General features: G+C 33.2%; 1 protein-coding gene across 8 annotated transcripts in view; it reads left to right on the forward strand.

Annotated features, from left to right (window-relative positions):
• LOC117211719 (anoctamin-8-like) overlaps positions 1-19,791 on the forward strand; it is a 28,025-nt gene that overhangs the window by 5,889 nt on the left and 2,345 nt on the right. The window contains exons 2-15 of one of the 8 annotated variants that reach the window (XM_033455904.1): positions 4,352-4,437; positions 9,457-9,617; positions 9,737-10,013; positions 10,567-10,755; positions 11,437-11,622; positions 11,773-11,925; positions 13,343-13,478; positions 14,060-14,115; positions 14,855-14,929; positions 15,632-15,943; positions 17,447-17,644; positions 17,863-18,154; positions 18,957-19,268; positions 19,462-19,732. In XM_033455904.1, the coding sequence (XP_033311795.1) occupies positions 4,352-4,437; positions 9,457-9,617; positions 9,737-10,013; positions 10,567-10,755; positions 11,437-11,622; positions 11,773-11,925; positions 13,343-13,478; positions 14,060-14,115; positions 14,855-14,929; positions 15,632-15,943; positions 17,447-17,644; positions 17,863-18,154; positions 18,957-19,268; positions 19,462-19,732 (2,704 nt within the window). The remainder of the gene's footprint in view (positions 1-4,351; positions 4,438-9,456; positions 9,618-9,736; positions 10,014-10,566; positions 10,756-11,436; positions 11,623-11,772; positions 11,926-13,342; positions 13,479-14,059; positions 14,116-14,854; positions 14,930-15,631; positions 15,944-17,446; positions 17,645-17,862; positions 18,155-18,956; positions 19,269-19,461; positions 19,733-19,791) is intronic. The other 7 variants (XM_033455905.1, XM_033455906.1, XM_033455907.1 and 4 more) reach the window with 7 other exon arrangements.

Here is a 19,791-nt window from a genome sequence, read left to right on the forward strand (position 1 = left end):
ACGATATTCCGTCTCTGGATGTTCGAAAGGTTTTAACTGATACTTTCCTCCTCCGTGGAAACCAAGGCAACCGTCACCGTGCTTCTAGAAGATAGTGTGTTCAGAGACGTGTACATAATATCACGCAACACTTGAGAGAACAGGCTATGGGCGAAATACGGTCGATTTAATAGACTGGAACTATTGTATGAGATGTAAAATGTTGAAAGCATACAAGTCTCTATACCCTGCAAGATAACATTTTATCAATTTGACCAGAGTTACGGGTTTATTCGTTTCTTAAATTTATGCATAATTGCGGTCTTGAGATGACAGGATCTCGAACAAAACTCGATTAATTATTGTAACAGCCACTCAACTGGATAGCGCAGTATAAAGTCTAGAGTACTGTAAAGATTAGGGCTATAGAGTCGTGTATAATTTGATGAATAAATTCATGTCTATAGTGGACGAGGAAAGCATTTGAACATATATTTATTTTTCTCGATAATTATTTAGCGTGTAAATCTATTAGATGTAATGGAGTGTTTAATATTCAATAGATTTATTTAACAAGCGAAAAAGCCATTAATATATTTTGTACGGTTTCCATTAGATATCAGGCATTTTTACTTGTAACTTGGAATACTTTGATTTTACAAAGCATGTGAAAAATTGTATATATGTAGTCAACACAAGGAAAGATAAATGTATTATTATGATACATATAAAAATTCATATTTATTTATTAAGAAAAATTGTCTTTTTAAGTTTGCACTTAAAGCTTGACTGTTCTATGTGCTTTCTATTTATTAGAACAAAATAGTATATCAGGCATACATAGTATCATATAAATGTTTATGAATTTCTTAATAATTAATAATAATTGAGCCGATTGTTAGCATTAATAGTTACTTAATATAAGCATATAAAAATATACTAAAAGTAAAGTTACTGTGTTTGTTATTTATATATGAAGATAAAAGTGGGAAAGGTTGCTTATTCTTCTGTCGCCTACCTGAAATTCGATAACGTAATAATATTCATGTTAACCATTGTATTCAATAATCTCTCAATGATTATTTATTATTATTTTAATAATTCAATGACGATTCTTTAACATTATTACGTATTACTTCATGTATGTATCACCTAATAGATCTCACATTACTTTTTACAAGATGACATTCCATTTTGGAGAATATATAAGAAGTTTCAGTAAAATCTTATTATAAATAGATCTTATGTACGATATTTACAAAAATAAAAAGATGGTGCATTAAATTCTTCGATTTTATTCTGCTATAATTTTAATGTCGTTCAATCAAACTTTGTCCACCGCAGTTAAACGGTCATAAAAGTTAAAAGCATAATAGGAATATAAAAATCATAATAACCGCACTAAAAACATATCATGGCTAATTTAAGATAATTTTGTGGAGAAATAAAATCAGTGAAATCGTTATTGGTCGTATGACAGAGATATGACCCATTTTGATTGGTAATAGTCCAAAAATATACTTATTTTATCTCACATTTACTCTTCGTTGATGTTCGTGCAATTTATAGGAGAGAAACTTTGCCAGAAATTCTTAAATTCAATTTACTTTCCTTAATATTCTATTACGTTCTATAATGGTAGTAATATAAAAAGAATAAAAGATGAATTACTAATATACAGTGGTAGTTAAATATTAATAATTTAATTTTTTACTGCAATTTAACTGTTAGATAAAGATATTTTTTTGTTTTTGTTATATTTCACCTTTATTACCTTAAACAAATAAATCTCCATATGAAATAACTTCTTATATAAATTATGTACAATTTGAATTTTAAATAGAAATTAACTTACAAAAAAAAAAGAGGAAATCAGAATTACTTTGAAAAAAGGGTATATTTTGTTTTAACGGAAATATACCTTTTGCACAATCCTGCGCAGAGTAAAACAAATGCTAGTGTGTTATTCGATTCTACAAAAAATTAATACCACCGTTCTTTCCATCGATGGTAAAGCAAGTAACACACAAAGAACAATAAAAATCGAATTCCCCTTTGGAATTTCCGCTTCCTACCCCGTGAGCACCTCTGCAACGTCGTTTATCACCGGAAGAACGAGTAGAACGTTAAAAAGGGAAAAAGGAAACTTTTCGTGTTCGTACCGCGTGTTGAACGCGCAAAATGATGTTCTAACGAACAAAATACAGTGCATTATACAACGAGCTCCGCCAGCTCGGAAAATGCAATTTTCCATAGAGATGGATAACGGAGGGTGGAACTCTTAACTTTCAGAATACAAACCATACGGAAATTTGTGTCCAGGTCTTTCCTGACAATGTTGCAGAATCTTACAAAATTTATATTTCTCATTAATATATTTATATCTATATATAATAAAATATTAATAAAATAAGAAACATCATATATAAATATAATAATATATTTTTTATATTAGACTTTGGATGAATGTTAATGTTCTTAATTGGGGGAAATACCTTCGTCTATATTTCTCTCATTCAGGGAAAGAAATAGATATTATATATTTAGTACAAAAATAGTAGTCACATCATTTAACTTTCTATAAAATTAAACAATAGTCCAATTACCTAATTTTCTATAAAAAGAAAAATAACTAATTCTAAATTTCAGACGAAATTTCGGGAAGATTCAGTCTTACATAGATTGAAACAAACATAATTCCTGCATCCGATGAGGCTACGATATCACAGCGGTCGCTGAGCAATTTCCTGATTCGTAACCGTTGGCCAGAAAATTACCTTCGGCACGGTAGCGTGAAATTCTTTTTATTGCGGTCTCGCGATAGAAGCTGGTTGCGAGGAAGTTTTTAAATCGCCATTAATACAACGTGTCCTTGGGAGGTTTGATAGAAAACGTGGATTAAAAGCATTTCTTAATCTTATTTATTGAAAAAGAAAACGGATCATATAATAATGTTGCACTATTTTTTAACAATTGTCTATCTTTAAATTCGTTTGAAAGATTCATCTTCTTAAAACGTTTGATAAGTTTGATTAAAAAATACCAGGATTGAAAACGTTTTTCAAGTTACTTAGTGAAGAGGAAAAAAGATGACAATACTGTCATGCTATTTGTTGGTGTTATATATATTTTTTTCCTTTGTTGTTGTTATATATTTATAGTTGTCCATTTTTAAGTCTGTTAAAAAAATTAATATTTTTAAGAGTAACAAATTTTTCAATTTGTTAGTTTTAATAATTCAAAAGGTAGCGTTGTACATTGCGGAGGAATTTGATTGGACAAGGGAAGAAATTTATTAATGATCTCGCAACGCATTAACTGGCCTAAATTTAATTTATTATCGAACAAAGGGAGCTCACATATTTTACAGCCGTTCCACGTAGTTGTATCTTCTTTCTTCTGTTTTCTTATTTGTGGTTCAGCCACAGTTTGAACGTCCTCCAATATAACGACCCTATGCTCTGTTCCTCGTATTCTATAAAAGGAAACGGGTGACTGAAAATTGAAATAAGTATTATCGTTATACGAAAAAGGCAGCTCAAGTATTTCGTTAATGATCAACGCTGAATTGTCTGCGACTTGCTTCGAATTCGTTAAAAATTCTCAGTGCTTCGCTTTGATACTCGACGATCTTTCCAATTCTTTATCTTTGAGTTAATTATGTCTGCCGAGTATGTCTCCAGAAAAAAGAGCTCTGCTTCTTCATTACATTAAAGAAAAAGATGTGCTGTATAAGACACATAAAATGTGATAATTGAATATTTTCGAATGGCATAAGAAAATGAAAATAAAATTTTGTATAGAAAAATTGTATAAGTAATTTATAATATAGCTATGGCTATATATATTCCATATATCATTATAAATATATGTTACTACACGCGTAAACGATCTGTGACCCTAAATTCATCTACATATGTATATCAGTCGATGTTAACAAACATCGCTTCAATTCATAACCTCACAATATCTGTTCCACCAGTAGTACGTTTTCGAATATACATTACCTCTTTAAAATAGATAAAATCGATAAATCAACAACAATCAGAAATTCAGATTCAATTCATTTACATATTATTGTTTAATCGAAGAAGAGGACTGTTAGACTGGTTAGGCGAATTACAGCTCGGGGGCCGCTTCCACGTCTCGTTATATGGATCGTCGCGTTTCCATCAATTACGCGAGCTATTAAACCCCGCAATTTGCCGCTTTATTAAGGAAACCCGCGTTCTCGCTTCATCACGTTCACGGAAAATTAATCCTTGGAAAAATAACACGACGCTAACGATGTGTCTCGTTAGGAGACACCAGGTCTGGCATGGATCGATATTTAATAACAACACGTCGTTTCCATTTTCCTTTTCTTTTACAGCATCCCGTCTACTCAGGCGGAAGATACCATGCACAGGCCACTTGATGACCCCCCGCCGCCTATGGATACAGAAGGTTCCAACTCAAGTACGTTTTCGAATCATTACATACTTCTATTATGTACCACTGTAGTCTCGTTATGTCCTCTATTTATCATTTCCTTAAAAAGGTTACTACAAATTATGAAAAATATTTTAATAAGTTTATTATTTAATATTATCACTTTTTCATTTTTGGATAGCTTAGTGTTTCTGCACTTTGTTACATATATGATGGCTTTTACACATTTATAGAATTCTGTATAATATTGTCAAATAGTATATGTATTCATTATGTATATTTGCAATGTATCTGTTACACATCAATTTCAAGTTTGAAGTTAACCAAATTCAACACAATCAGTGCTTTGGCAAACCTCTCTAAATATCTCCTTATATTATCAACTATTACGAATATTTATTATTTGGTGAAAAAAATGTTGACATTTAATATACGTAATTTTAAACATTAGAAGAGGTTAAGTTTGCTTTTATATATTCAAGAAGGGAAAAAACGAAAATGCTTTAAAAGAAACACCTAGTACATACCACAAGGCCTTTTTTTTCTTCGTCTCTTTTTTCATGTATAATGATAGAACAATTTTTCACTGTTATCGTAAACGATTACCATGATTGAAAAAAATGCCAGCATTCGCTGTAACACATGTTCGACAAATATAACCCCTAATTACTCGACCATTGTCCGAATTGAATTATCCGTGACGAAGCAAGAAGCCAGTGGTGAGAACGTGTGCAAAAACATTGCAACTTAATTCTACGCCCGAGCACACCGGATCCTTATATGCATCTGAATGGCTCATCTATCACCATATTCCTGACCAATTGAAATCAATACACGACGAGCACAGGGAATCCATCGTGTACAGTGTACGGTATCCACGTGACGTACAAACAAATTTTGTTGCACACATCCTCGTTATTCTACGTTACTATGTACCCGGTTTATAATTGGGATTGGCTTTCTTGTTTACGGAAACGCGTTCTACGGCTATTGATTTTATCGTTATTGATCAAACGATTGCGTGTAGGGGCGGACGGAGCTTAGGAATGACGTGCAAATCCTAAATCATCAATTTATAATTAGTAAACTAGTATCAGGGCTGTCTAATATAATGATGTAATAACCAATTAATAATACTAGGAAATTAGCGAGTTATTGGCATAATCGAACAATTTATGTATAATTTGTAAAATTTACTTGTAAAATTTTATTATTATCAAATTTCATACAACTATTTTATCTATTATTGTAAATAAAATATGTACATCCACGTACTATAAAACAACTATTAGAACTATGATTCGATACGAATTCGCACTACAGTCATGCAAGAAGTTGACGCGTCAGCCATCTAGAGAGGAATCTCAAGAATATCGTTAACAAGGGTGTAGGAATGAAAAGAATTGAGAAAGGTGGCGTTAGCGAATAAAACGGCCAACCAGTGAAATTGATTCCCCTACGATATGTTTTCAATTCTATCCTTTTCACATTATTGTTATACATTTGTAGCTCTTTATTTACTTATTCTACGTCGATACATTTCTATATTCTAAAATTTTCGTATTTTTATGTTCGCATACATTTTCGGGCAACTTTTCTATTCGTGATACGACGCATTATAGTTGTGTCGATATGTCGATAATACCGACATCGGAACTGCAATTTGGCAAGATCATCATTGCGTATGCCTTCACTATCGTCTGTTTGGTAGAAAAGTTTCGAAACAAATAAACTCCTGTCAATCGGTCAAACAAACTGTTTGATGATGTTGTTAGAAGTTGCTCTTCGAAAGGAAATTGTAACGAGAGGTTTCAAGCCTGCCACTTATTCAAAGCTTGTTACGTGCTTTTATTAAGATGTCTGCTATTTCTTTTACTATGTATAGTAGCTCACAAGAGTATTCTAGCACTTACAATAGGAAACTTTTATGTATATATTGTATGTGTTGTAGAAAATATTTTGAAATCTCATTAGCATCATAGAGAGATAAGGCTGTTATAATTATATTAATAAAGCTCGAATATAATGTGAAAATGTTTATATATAGAAGTCACAAAATGTATCAAAGTAATTAAATAATTAGTCATTCATTACATTAATAAGGTACAATATCGATTAAAAAATTAAAACTTACTAACAAACGAATTAAATATATAGCGTTTAGTAAAAAGATTAGTATATGTTATGATAGCTTAAGCTGTAATAAATGTTAAAGATGGTCCTAGTGAATATCGAGGCTTATTAATGAAATCTCTAAAATATGTACTTACACTAAATATCTTATATGTTTTATAGAATTTTTTAATACCCAAAAATATCTTAATGAAGTTTGAGAATTATTCTACACATATTCTTAATTCTAGATTTAATTCTAGATGTAATTTTCATGTAAATTATCAAATAGTGAATTGTATAATTTTAGAATATAATTCTGTACGTTACATATAGTTATTATAGTCGAATCTCATTACACTGTTAGAGACATTCCACAGTGTTTCATATCATGCACATAGTATATTCATGAAAGATTTCTATATATAAACATTCATGAGCTGCTCTAGGTATATGACACAGAATATGATGTAACGAGGTCGTAAGATCGGTCAGTAGTCAAAGCATTCATATTTCGGATATTGGGACAAAGAAAATGACAAGAACAGTAGTGGATAAGGAATTTAAACCTCGACGGAGGCCATATGTATATCTATACATACAAAGAAAGCTTTAATATAATGTCATTTTATATCCATTTTGTAGGATAAATTTATATTTATGTTACTATTTCTTTTTCCCTACTTCCATTTAAAATATTTATATTTATATCGCAATTTGTTGAATAGTGATTAACATTTGCAGTTTTTCTACTTTGATATAGACATATATCTATATAGAAATGTAGACCTTATAGTTTAATTCTTCAATTTCAGATTATCATGATTAAAATTATTTGTGTAAAGTTGATACGACGTGGATACAAATATTTAAAAGGAAAACAGGTTCACATTAAAATACTCACGGAGGATGTCTGCGTAATATGAAAAAAGGTAAAACATGTAAAAATTTAAATACATAAGGGCTCTAAAAATATACAAAATATGAAAGATGTAGTAAAACAGTAATAACGAGGGAAGAAAGTGAAAGCAAAACCCATGAAACTTGCATTACCCCTCGTTCTAACGAATAATTCATCGAAACGGAGGCAGAAGATCGATAAGTTAAAGTGTGTATAAGACACGAACGAAAAAATACAAAACTAACGTGCAAACAATTATTCACATCAGTAAATTAACGCAAAGAGCATCAAGATCTTTAAAGCGTGCTTTATCAATGTTAAACATATATACAGGATGTTCGCTGTAGTAAATTTCAATGATATTTATTAAAATGAACACATAATTTTATGAATGAAACTTTCTCGTTTGCCCGTGTTTATTTATAAAGTATTTTTATTTATCTTAAAATTATACTTTTTAAAACAATATTACTTTTTTAATCGGATATGCTTTTTCTGAATTAGTTTTCTTGGGAAAATCTGATCAAACAGTGTCATGTGCAGAAAAATGACTTCACCTAACTGTATTTCGACCAATCAAACGATCAAAGAGCGATGAAAAAATCCATCCTGTGTAACAACGTTGCAGAAGGGTTAGGTTGAGGTTAGGTTGCAGAGGATTAAACGCATCTCCGCGTTCTTTTTGGATCTACGTGCTGCTCACTGGTCGTCAGTTAATTTAATATAAGGTGACCTTTTAAGAAGCGTCATCTTTATCCCCGTAACGATGGTAGTTCCGATGAGATATCCTAAGACATGCCCACGCACGGTTTCTATTCTTTGTTACGTAACTTTTTCCATATACCGTCCGATACCAGCCATCATTTGCGTTCCGGAAGTTCAGCCTCCTCCGTGAGATTTTTTATTTGACTCACGTAGAAAAGTTGGCTTTATTAGCTGTTTTTCTTTTTTACGCATAATGTAGTAGAAAATTGAAAATCGTTGGAGGACTTTTTTAGCGAAGAAATATAATAGATAGGAAGAGGCATTGGAAGGAGGAAAATGGAGATATTCTTTTCCACGTTACAATTTCATTGTTCAATATTTTATACTAAATGCAGAAGTTTTAACTTCTGTGAGAGACTGCACTACACAGAGACCGATATTACAGTACTACTCATAATATAGTGGCTCAAAATTACAATTAAAGTTACATCAAAAGTTAATTGTAAACTCTGAAGTCTTTTTTTTCTTAGTTCCCTCTTAAACTACAATCTAATTAGCGTTGTCAGTATGTAGCGTAAGTTCTAGTTAGCACATCAATTATAAATTAAATCTTCGTAACAAAATAACGTTAAAGTCTTTGTACTTGTTTGGCTACGCTCCATGATTCGTCACTGCCATCTAGTGTCATGTTCTCATACATTGCTCTTTATGTAGTAAATATTAGCAATTTCTGAGAAAGAAGGATTTCTTTTAATTCCAACAGAGTAGATAATACGGATAATAGAAGTGGATTTCGACGGCGGTATTAGGTCAGACATGGCATCAGAATATCTTCGCACGTAGATTGTCAATATCAAGCAATCTGCTGCCGTTTGGAAGACGGCCAGGGCAAACGACTTTACTCCCTGTGCCAGACCACATGTATAATTCGTCCTACGGTCTACGATTCCATAGGGAAATAAGTGTACCTTGTCCAGCGATAAGTACGAAATAACGTCACGGTTCTGATTTGTGGGCATTCGAGTGTATCTTATTTCTTACGAGAAACCTGATTATTTCGATGATATGGAGATATGGAATAAAATGAGTAAACTGGTAAAATAGAACAACTTAACAAAGACAAACAACTTAAAAAAGAATCCTAGAAGCGCGAGAAATTTTGCAACTTAACAAAACTCTACGAAATTAAAGAGTTCTAAAAATTGAATTATTTGAATCCCAAGAAACTAAAAAATAGAAATCCAGGAATTTAAACTCTAAGAACTCTAAAAATTCATAAAGATTTGTTGTAATCGATATTCGCCAAATATGAATGATTAATTGTACAGGAATGCGACGTCGTGATGATGTTTCCAAGCGGAGCAAGCGATGAAACTCTGATGTGGCTCCTAGGCCGTCTTCGGGCGGGAACCCCGGGCCTAGTGGTGCATGTGCGACATCATACTTCGTCAGACACTTATGGCTTTTATTTAACAGCTCCCTTTAGTGTGTATGTATATTTCTTATATATTGTAAGTTATAATCATTATATTCTATTGATTATATGAAATCTCAGGAACCAAACTGATTTGATTAAAAAGATTGAAAATGATACTTATTTATTCATAGACTATTGAAAGCTGCCGAAGAGGTGCATTTACCAAAGACTTTACGTCAAGAATTCGGTGGAGGATTGAAAGAATTCGTAGGTTCTGAATCGAGCTGTTTCGAAGGCAGCGACGACGAATCTCGATTCTTCACTACTCAGGAAAGGCAATCGCTTGTCCTGCACCTGCTGCATACTCTTAGGGCGGGTCCGCAGGATCTTCACAGTCTATCCGGTCTTAAGATGGTGGAAGGTCAAGCAATTATTCCAAAATGCCTTTCTGCTGGGATTATATCCCAGGTTAGTGTTATTCGCTAAACGATCTTTGATCTGCAAATGCAGAATGGTATAAATTCCTTTAAGAATTCTTATGAATAATCAAAATGTCTTACTTAAATTGAATCTATAAGAACTCTTAAAGAAATTTATATTATTCTGAGAAATTATTAATTATTACTAATTGTTGATAAGTTTGTGACGGATGAAAAGAGAGGTGTGCGTTTCGTCCCGGGACTACCGGTGGACTCGTTAGTAAGGCTATACCCTGCCTTAGACGTAGAGGGAGTCTCGCTAAGTGCGGTATTTGTATCAATCGCCCGTATATTCGACCGCTAGCGAGATAGACAGACTCGTTGTCGTCGTAGCCCTCTAGTGTTGGCGGTTGGTACCAGCGGATCGCCCGAGAGGTGTTGCGCCGCGTTGATGCCTCGACCTGTCGGCGTCCTGTTTGTACCGATCCGCCACAAGTTCAACTTTCTTGAAAATTTTTTAGCTTTTCATAAAAAAATTTGATTGCTTCTTTTCAACTTATAGTTGTACCTGTACTTATAAGAAGAAATATATTTTCTTCCAGGTCTTCCCTCTTCACGAATTGCCTGCGTTGGAGAAGCTGCAACGAACATGGGTTCGCGCGTTTCTTAGCCCCCAACCCTTGGACGACATTTGTAAATACTTCGGAGTCAAGATTACCATGTACTTCGCATGGCTCGGTCATTACACCACCGCTTTGATCGTTCCAGCTGCAGTGGGTGCCATATATTGGGTAAGAAAAGAAATAAATATTCCTACAGTTTACAAGTATTAATTATAACGTTTGTAGAACATGAGAATATTTTTTCCAGGTAACTATCCATAAAAGTAATTCTGTAATACCGAGCCATGAAAGTCTCAAATATTTGGCTAAGAAAACTTTCGACAAAGCTACAAGTCAAATTTTGAATACCCAACAATTCTCGTATTTTCATTTTATAATTTTCAATAATGTTAATCTTGTAACTAATAGCCTTTCTATAGAGTGTGTTCATGATTGTTTTAGCTTCTCGAAGAAGGTCGAACTCGTCTAAAGCGTTTCTACGAATAAAATTATGTTCCTTTTTTGTAACCATTTTTAACCACTTTGTCCTTAATTTCTAGTTTTACATATTCTTGCGTTTGGAATATGTAATGAGTTATGTTAAGTGAAAGTTCAAAAATCCACAGAATGCACATAATACGGAAAAATATGTGAAATATAGAAAATGTAGTATTTATTGTAATACTTACTAGATAAAACAGACTTGTGTCTGGATTCCACCTTTTCAATTATATTGACAAGGATATGAATTTGCATAAATACCTTCAGCCTAATAACGACTCAGTACAATATTGTAATATTGTAATAAGATTTTATGTAAGTGTAGTATTGCATTGTTAACGCCTATCTCGTTTTAACTTGATCTTCCAGGTCGGCATCATCGGCAGAAATCAAGCGGTGGAAGATGTAGCGTACGTTCTGTTCTCCGTCTTCAATGTGATCTGGGCCACGGTTTATCTGGAAACCTGGAAAAGAAGGGGCGCCGAATTGGCCTACAGGTGGGGTACTTTGGATCAAAGAGATGACCTACTTGTCGAGCCTAGGCCCTTGTTCACGGTAAGTTTCCTGGCGATCACTAGCGCCACTCTCGCTTTCTCTCACACGTTTTTCGCTTTTTCGCTTTAAAACACAGTTGAAGTTAGTTGTACTGAGTGTAATTCCAATGCTATGATATCTTTTCCTCTTCTCTCTTTTCCGAAATTGAAGGGCACTTTGGAAACTTCAGCTGTAACAGGGAGATTGGAGCCAACATATCCTAGATGGAAGAGAAACATGTTCCGGTACTTTGTCAGCGTTCCGATTATCGCAGCGTGCTTATTCTTCGTTTTCATTGTGATGATCCTCAGCTTTCAGATACAGGTTCGAAACATTTTTTGTACTTTTACATGAACAAAAACTTATTGAATATGGAATACTTGATTAAATACATGATTTATTCGACCTATTAATATGTTTATCTGGAGTTCTTATTCAGAATAAAACTTTAAAGGAAAATGTAGAAGTTTACAATAAGATAGATCTAAACAGATCTAAATTCCTGACACATACTTTAATGTTTTTTTAGATACGTGTTATTGGAAAGAAAATTTTCTTTTGGAGTTCCTTCTAAAGAAGTTTACACAACATAAAACCATTTCTTAATTAGATATTCCTTTCAGCATACATCTGAAAAAGCATAATTTTAGTTTCACTATTATACATGTATGTGTGATATAATGTAGATTTAACACTTCATAGAATAGAAATTTCATCGCTTTGATAAAATTAAATACTTTTTGAAAACAAGGAAATCTAAAGCTAGATGACATCTCTGTTATTAACAAAAGCATACTATAAATTATAAATTGTGCGTTGTAAAAATTTATTTAAAAATAACAAATTAGATAGAATAACTTAATGCATTTTTCCCAGCTGACAAATTACAAATTCCTTCCAACTTCTTGTTATTTGAATTCGAGTTTTAATAAATTCCTTCGAAATATTCAAGACATAAATGGAGCGATCAATGGACATTCCCAGTAATCACTGAATCTGGCAACGTGCCTGAAGTCGCGCTTGCAAACTTTTCTTACAAAATCCCATCGAGGAACAAAAAAATCCGGGAATAATTTAGTTCTAGAGGCTGAGACGGTATTTCTACCCAACTGTCCAGGACTTGATGAGAAAAAACGCCGAATTCTTTAGCAATTAAAATCAGTTGAATAAAAGCCAAGTGCTGCACGATCAATTTGTCATTATGCCGATGAACTTTCGTTAAATTTGTTAAACTTCTTTGCGTAACGCACAAACTCCACTGCTTAATAGAATTATATTGTTTCCAGATTCTCTAAAATACATAATAATACTTTTATCAATGCGCAACACTATGTTTTATAATAATGTACCGTTATCGTATGGTGTATGTTTATATAATATATTTTATCCTAAAATATATTACACATCCACCTAGTATACTTTATACAATATATTTTATCTTAATAAGCGTTTTATATTATCTGACAATATCATAAACCTCCACTTTTTGATTTTCAAATCCATAACATATTAGTGAAATTAAGAATTACCATTTTTGCATTCTCTTAATTAGAATTTTGTTTTTTAGAGAAATATCATAAAAGACTAATTGATCAATACTTCTCAATTAATTGGCCAGCAAGTAACAGTTTTATTGTTTTTAAAATTCTGCTCTTCTACTTTTTTTTAAACAAAGTCAGATTCTCAATGTTTCACATATACCTATAAATGTATATGAAATATATTTTACAAATGATTACAGGATTGGTGGGACGCTCGTCTCGAATCGAGAGGACACGCATTCTGGTTGAGTTATGTGCCAAAAGTTCTACTGGCGGTAGTGATAGCTTTAATGGACGAAGCTTACTTCAAAGTCGCTGTATGGTTGAACGACATGGGTACGTATAGGACGTCTAGATGCGCCGTACAACGATTATGTACATTATTTTGGTTCCCATAGTATTGCTATCACTCTCATTCTCGACACGATTGATCAGCCGTGTGCGAGATACGACATGCGAGAGTGGATGAACATTTTCTATAAAATTCTTCACATCGATTTTGTGTATCTTCACAAGACACATCTGCACGTCTAGTTTTTCTTTTCTTTTTTTCTATCAAAAGCCTATAGCATAAATACTTTTCGAATCTTTCCACGGCTTAGCTTCTTCTAGAGATTAATTCAAAACTATGTATAATCCCTGACTAACGAACATGACTTAAACAGATCTATAAAACAGAGTGTTTTTGTATCCTCTTTCGTATTATAAAAATGATATCAAACAAACGAGATACATTATATTGTAGATCTTGTTATAATTATATTCCTCTTTCTATTCCACTAATTATTTTCTCAACTTCTTCCTTTTTTGCTTTTTTAATCTTTCTTTTTCTCTCTCCTATTTTTCACTTCTTTACATACTGGAGAGCAGTCATGTTACAGTAGATAGTATTTGTGATTTTTGTGTGTTGGACGCAGAAAACTATCGGCTAGACACCGAGTACGAGAATCATCTGATCTACAAGGTGGCACTGGTAATAAAGAAGAACTCTCCATTTTCAATGATTAGAATTATTATTATTGTATGTTGTATTAGCTGTATTATTGTGTGTCCTCCTCTAACCGAATCATAGAATTTATACCAATATCTTTTTCTTTATTTTTCCTTCTTTTTTTTCTTAAAATTCAACGTTTACATTGATTGATATTGACATTGCTTCTCAACCATGGCGATTCTGGAAAACCTAATACATGTCATTATGAAACATATATCATTCAGTAATTCAAATAATGTTTTAAATATTACTGTGAAGCATGTGCATTTTTTAATGATAAAATACTCACTTATACACTTCAATTCAATCATATACATTCAGTAAAAAAAAGAAGATACAATTTTCTTTTGAGATTTCACGCTAAAGAGATATAAAAAATTAACGTTATTATTGCAATGTTAAAATTTTTCAATAAAGATAGTTTGTTCTATTCTAGACAAATTTAGAGGTGGACCATTAATTATAGTATTAAATAAAAGCTCTTCGGCTTCGATTCGATCAATTGAAAAGTAAAGGTTTGCTCTGGCTGTCTCTGTCGCTGCATGAAAACTCAATACTCTCCTAGACTACTTTCTTGCTTGCGCTTCTTCAAAACATAATTGTTTAATTGTTAGAATATGGCGTGATTTTATATACATGCACTTATATTTCGTGCATTCTAGTGTGTGTTTAATTCACCACGACAAATAGAGTATACAGAAGAGACTATGTATTTCAGTTTCAGTTTGTAAACTCCTTCCTATCGCTATTTTACATCGCCTTCTACCTACAGGATCAAGAGAGACTTAAAGAGGTAAGGATCCCTTTAATCCCGGTTTTTCCTTCTTCTTCTTCTTCTTTTTCTTCTTCTTCTTTCTTTATTCTATCGAAGTTCTTCTTCGAGAATGACCATAGACAGAGTTTTTAGACAAACTTAGATATCGTCTCGTTTTTTCTATTACGACTTATCTATCCTTGCAAATTCTTGTCTCTGTAATTAGTATCTAGAAGATATTAGATTGTTTTTGATAGAATGCAAACAGGAAAAGTATATAATGGTTAATCATAATCACAATTTAGAAAACAGTGATTCTAAAAAATAAATAGAATAGATCAGACAAACGCTAGAACTTAAGTTCTAAATATATTTAAATGTATCTTGGAAATTTCTACTCCAAATTAAATGAAACTTCAATAGAATATAAATTCTTAATTGTGATGAACAAATAAAAAATAATAAAAATCTGATCTATGAAAAATCCTATATTCTGAAGTTTACTTTAGCTCACAATTTAAACAAAAAATTCAAATGAAGGAATATAAAAATTTGTACTTAACAAATTAAAGAAGGTATAGAGAAAAGTTACAATTTTAAGAGGTCCAAAAGACCATCTGTATTCTATGTTCTAAAATTTACTCTTTGTTTATTCAAAATTAAAGAAACTAAATTATTAAGTTCGTAAGATTAAAAATATTTTTAAAAAACAATAATAAATCTTGTTGGTTATGATTTCAGCAATTAGCCGCACTACTGATAGCGCGTCAAGTGATTGGCAATTTGAAAGAGTCCGCCGTGCCGTATCTGATAGAGCAGCTGCGATTGGCTAGACTGAGTTTCGAACTTTTTGGCGCGTTGAGTCCCAGCGAGGCTAGGCCGCCACCTGGCGAGGAGGATGACGAATTACGAAAGAATACGGAGGATAAGAGCGAACGTTCCGATGGCGGGAAATCCAAACAGCCGAGAAATGTCAGCCAGGCCGAATTGGAGAGTTCTCTCTACAGAGTAGGACATCCCACTAATTCTCTACTTAGTGACGTTACGTTCAAGGTTTGAACTAGATTTAGCTAATTTCTTTCGTTTCTGATGCACTCATGCAATTGCGCACTGAACCTGATCCGCCTTGGTGAGCTTTTTAAACGAGAACTGGAATTAGACAACGAATTGAAAAACATATAATTACAGTGACTACAAAAAGTATTTGTACATATTCTTACATTCTAATGAAGCATTTTTTTACTTTGAAAATATTAATTTTTTACCTTCATATGAAAGTATTATTAAATGATATGAGATTTAACATACCTAGTCTTAATTAAGTGTTATATAAATATAGTGATAAATAGAATGTATACTTTTTCTAGCTACTGTATCCCTAAAAGAATAAAATCGTTGTATATTTTTTAATTATCCTATTGTCATTGTGTATTCTTTCATTATTATATTGTAATAGATGTTTATATACTTTAGAGGTTGAATAATGAACTGTGCCAAGGTGGACACAAGTTCTTTTATTGATGACATCATAATACTCTATTTCTCCTTTACGGTATCTTTTTAACGATCCTTCGCTTGCGTGTACAGTCATTCTTCGTTCAATTAATTTTATTTTGGGGGCAATCGAAACATTTGAAAGCGATTCTGGTGATAGAAGAAGAAGGGTAGGATTAAACGGAAGAGGTAGAGCTAATTAATGTTGTCCTGTGTCGTCTGATCGGTTCTTTTTGCAAAATTTTAATGATTTTTTTTTCCGTTTCCCACTGATTCTGTCGACAACGCACAGGTATCTACTAAAAAGGTAATGTCATCTGATCATCTTACCGTTAAATACTTCATCCTTTCGATTACCGACTGCGCTTATCATCCCATTAAACGATAAAATAGAAAGAAAGGAATGTTACATAAACTGAAATATACAGCGCCTCCTATAATTCTTTCAACTGAATCAAGCAGTGAATGTTAAAGGAATGTTCTCTATGTAATAAAGATATGTTCAATCATGTTTTACTTTTACATTTAAAAGACGCCTATCCACTCACTATATTGGGTTCAATTTTCTGCCTGATTGATTTAGAATTCTGAAGTACACTGTAAAAGGCAATAGAGTAATCAAAAGGGTGAATGGAACGACTCACAGCTTGTCACGCTAACTCCATGTTAAGCGCTGGCTTCTTATGTTTTGTTCAAAAAGCATAGTGACCCTTGCACTACCTATGCTAGATACATATATTGTTCACCTAATAGAACATTTTTCTGAATGATATCTCTTAAATTATATATGTAATTAAAAATTTTGTTGCAGGTTTCTTATCCAAAAGTATATTGTATTATATAATATTAATAATATAATAGAATGTACAAGTTGAATAATTATATATGTATTTCAGATAACAAACCTGCAACGAATTGCGCAGTAAACTTAACTAATTAATGACAGTATCACCCTATTTTAAGAGTAATGTACATGTTATAATTATAATGATAATAATAATGATAAGTTTGCCTGTAGAAGATTTTCACAAACGATTTATGCAGAAATATTTCCATTCGCAGTACGACGGAGCATTTTCAGAGCATCTAGAGATGCTGTCACAATTGGGATACGTCTGCCTGTTTTCTTCAGCCTTTCCATTGGCTGCCATGGCGGCGTTACTTGGAAATCTTCTTGAACTACGCGGCGACGCTTTCAAACTCTGCTTCGTCCTTCAAAGGCCATTTGGTCGAAGAGTTTCTAATATTGGAACTTGGCAAGTGAGTAGTAAATGCATAAATAAGTAGAGCAAAATTTCATCTATAAAAGTCTCTGTAAAACCATTGTAATTATCATGGTAATTAATAAAAGTTCAATTTACCAAAAGTTATCATAAATAAAATATACTAATATAAAACATACTACTATCAATTGCAAAATGTTTATAGAATAATTCAATTCTTAAATAGAAGTAACATGAAATTTTGTTATTTATTAGAATGCCATGGAAGCAATGGGCCTGGTCGCGATTTTAGTCAATTGCGCTCTAATCGGGTTAAGCGGGCAGGTGCAACGAATGTTCCCGGAGATGTCGGCCACGCAAACGATCTTGCTGATAGTCGCCCTGGAGCACATTATGTTGGGGATACGATTCATAATAATCTGCGCGATTCCGGATATTCCGCATTGGGTGGCCACGGAAATGGCCAAGGTAGAATTTTTGAGAAGAGAAGCAGTCAGAAGACTGTCGTCTACTCCGTCACCAGAACAACATCCAGCCACAGTGATAGGTAAGTAAACAGTAATATCACGTTTTTAAATGTAACGAGCTACGTAATGTAAGTCTTGTCGCAACATTCTCCTCCTTACTCCGCTTCTTCTCCAAATAGAGACAATTCTCCTGCTTACGGGACCCGATCAGTTTTGAATTCAATGCCTCGCAATGTTTTTAAAATGTTAAGGAGTTCCAAAGAATTCCAAGAACTCTGTGGAACCTGAAACAATCAAAAGATGATGAAGAAAATCTAAGAATAAAGAAAGTTCGTGGAACTTAAGAATCTCTGGAACTATGAAAGAAGTTGGAAAATTCTAAAATTTTTTAACAATTTCGAAAACTTACGGGATTCGAAGAATCTAAAAAACTTGAAGAATTCTAAAAACTTAAGGAACTTAGAGTAGATCTGAAACAACTCAAAGAGCTCAAGAAATTCTGTACATTTCTGTACATTCAAGGAATTAGAGAAACTTTGGTATTCAGAGCTCAAGGAATCCCAAAGAACTCCAGGGAATTGTAGAATTCAAAGAATTTAGGAAATTTTAGCTACTCAAAGAACTCAAGAAATCTGAAGTACAATTAAAAAACTCAAAGAACTTTAGAAACTTTGTAAATTTAAGGAATTAAAGAATTAACCTAAGATATTCCCAAAGCTCGAGGAATTCTAAGGAATTTTTAGATAAAATTTTATAAATTCTCGAGCTGACTGTATAATTTTTTATTTCTAATAACAATTATTCGCCGACTGATCGAGTAAACACGACGCCCATAATCTCTTGTCCTCCCTCCTACCATCTATTAATTTCGCTCGAACTCAGGGAGATTCGTGGTGAGTCCAGCAGACGGTGAGAGCGAAGAACAACAACTACTTTCCGACCGCACCGGAGAAGCAACATCCTCCAGTCTTCCGGATACACCGACCCTAGCGTCGTCCACCCAGACACCCAGTAGTCCCCCGACACCTAGCGCAGCATCCGTGCCAAGGATCTCAGAAACACCTTCCGCAGTCCAGACTCCTGGTAGCGCAGGCAGCAGTGACTTAAGCACCCAATTCTTGACTGAAAACACTATGGGCAGCGTTCGTGATATTCACAATTCACCTAGATGCTCTATTCCTGGTGCAGAACGAGGTTCGATAGTTTCTTCTTCTTTCTCCGCCCCTCCCCTTTATAAGAAACGCTTGATAGAAGGATGTATTATATATATTTAATGTAATATATAGTTTAGTAAGCTTATTTTTAATTTAGTAAACATGAATTTTTTGTTAAATAGATCTTTAATGTTTTCTAACTATGTAAAAAACATTTTCTTTTTATTTATGAGTAGCAAGGCGTTCAAGGGAATGGCTTCAGACTGAGTCAGAGGCATCGGGTGGAACTGACCACTACAGTCATCACTTAACAATTGGACCTCATGGAGGTGTTGATTGGGTTCGAAGATTAGGTCTCGAAGCTGGTGGTAGAAAGTCCAGCGATTCCGAGATCAGTGGAGCTGGTACGGTTAGTGGAAGCGGGGACGAGTTGACTCTTCACAGGTCCACTGATTGTATCGTCTCGAAAGATCTTGCATCCTCGTCGGACAGTGATCTTCTTAGGTAATCTTACATCTTTTATCCTGAAGTGTAAGATTAAAGAGAATATCTTATTAAAAATC

Source organism: Bombus bifarius, unplaced genomic scaffold, assembly GCF_011952205.1.
Source record: "Bombus bifarius isolate JDL3187 unplaced genomic scaffold, Bbif_JDL3187 scf7180000008240, whole genome shotgun sequence".
Taxonomy (NCBI): Eukaryota; Metazoa; Arthropoda; class Insecta; order Hymenoptera; family Apidae; genus Bombus; species Bombus bifarius.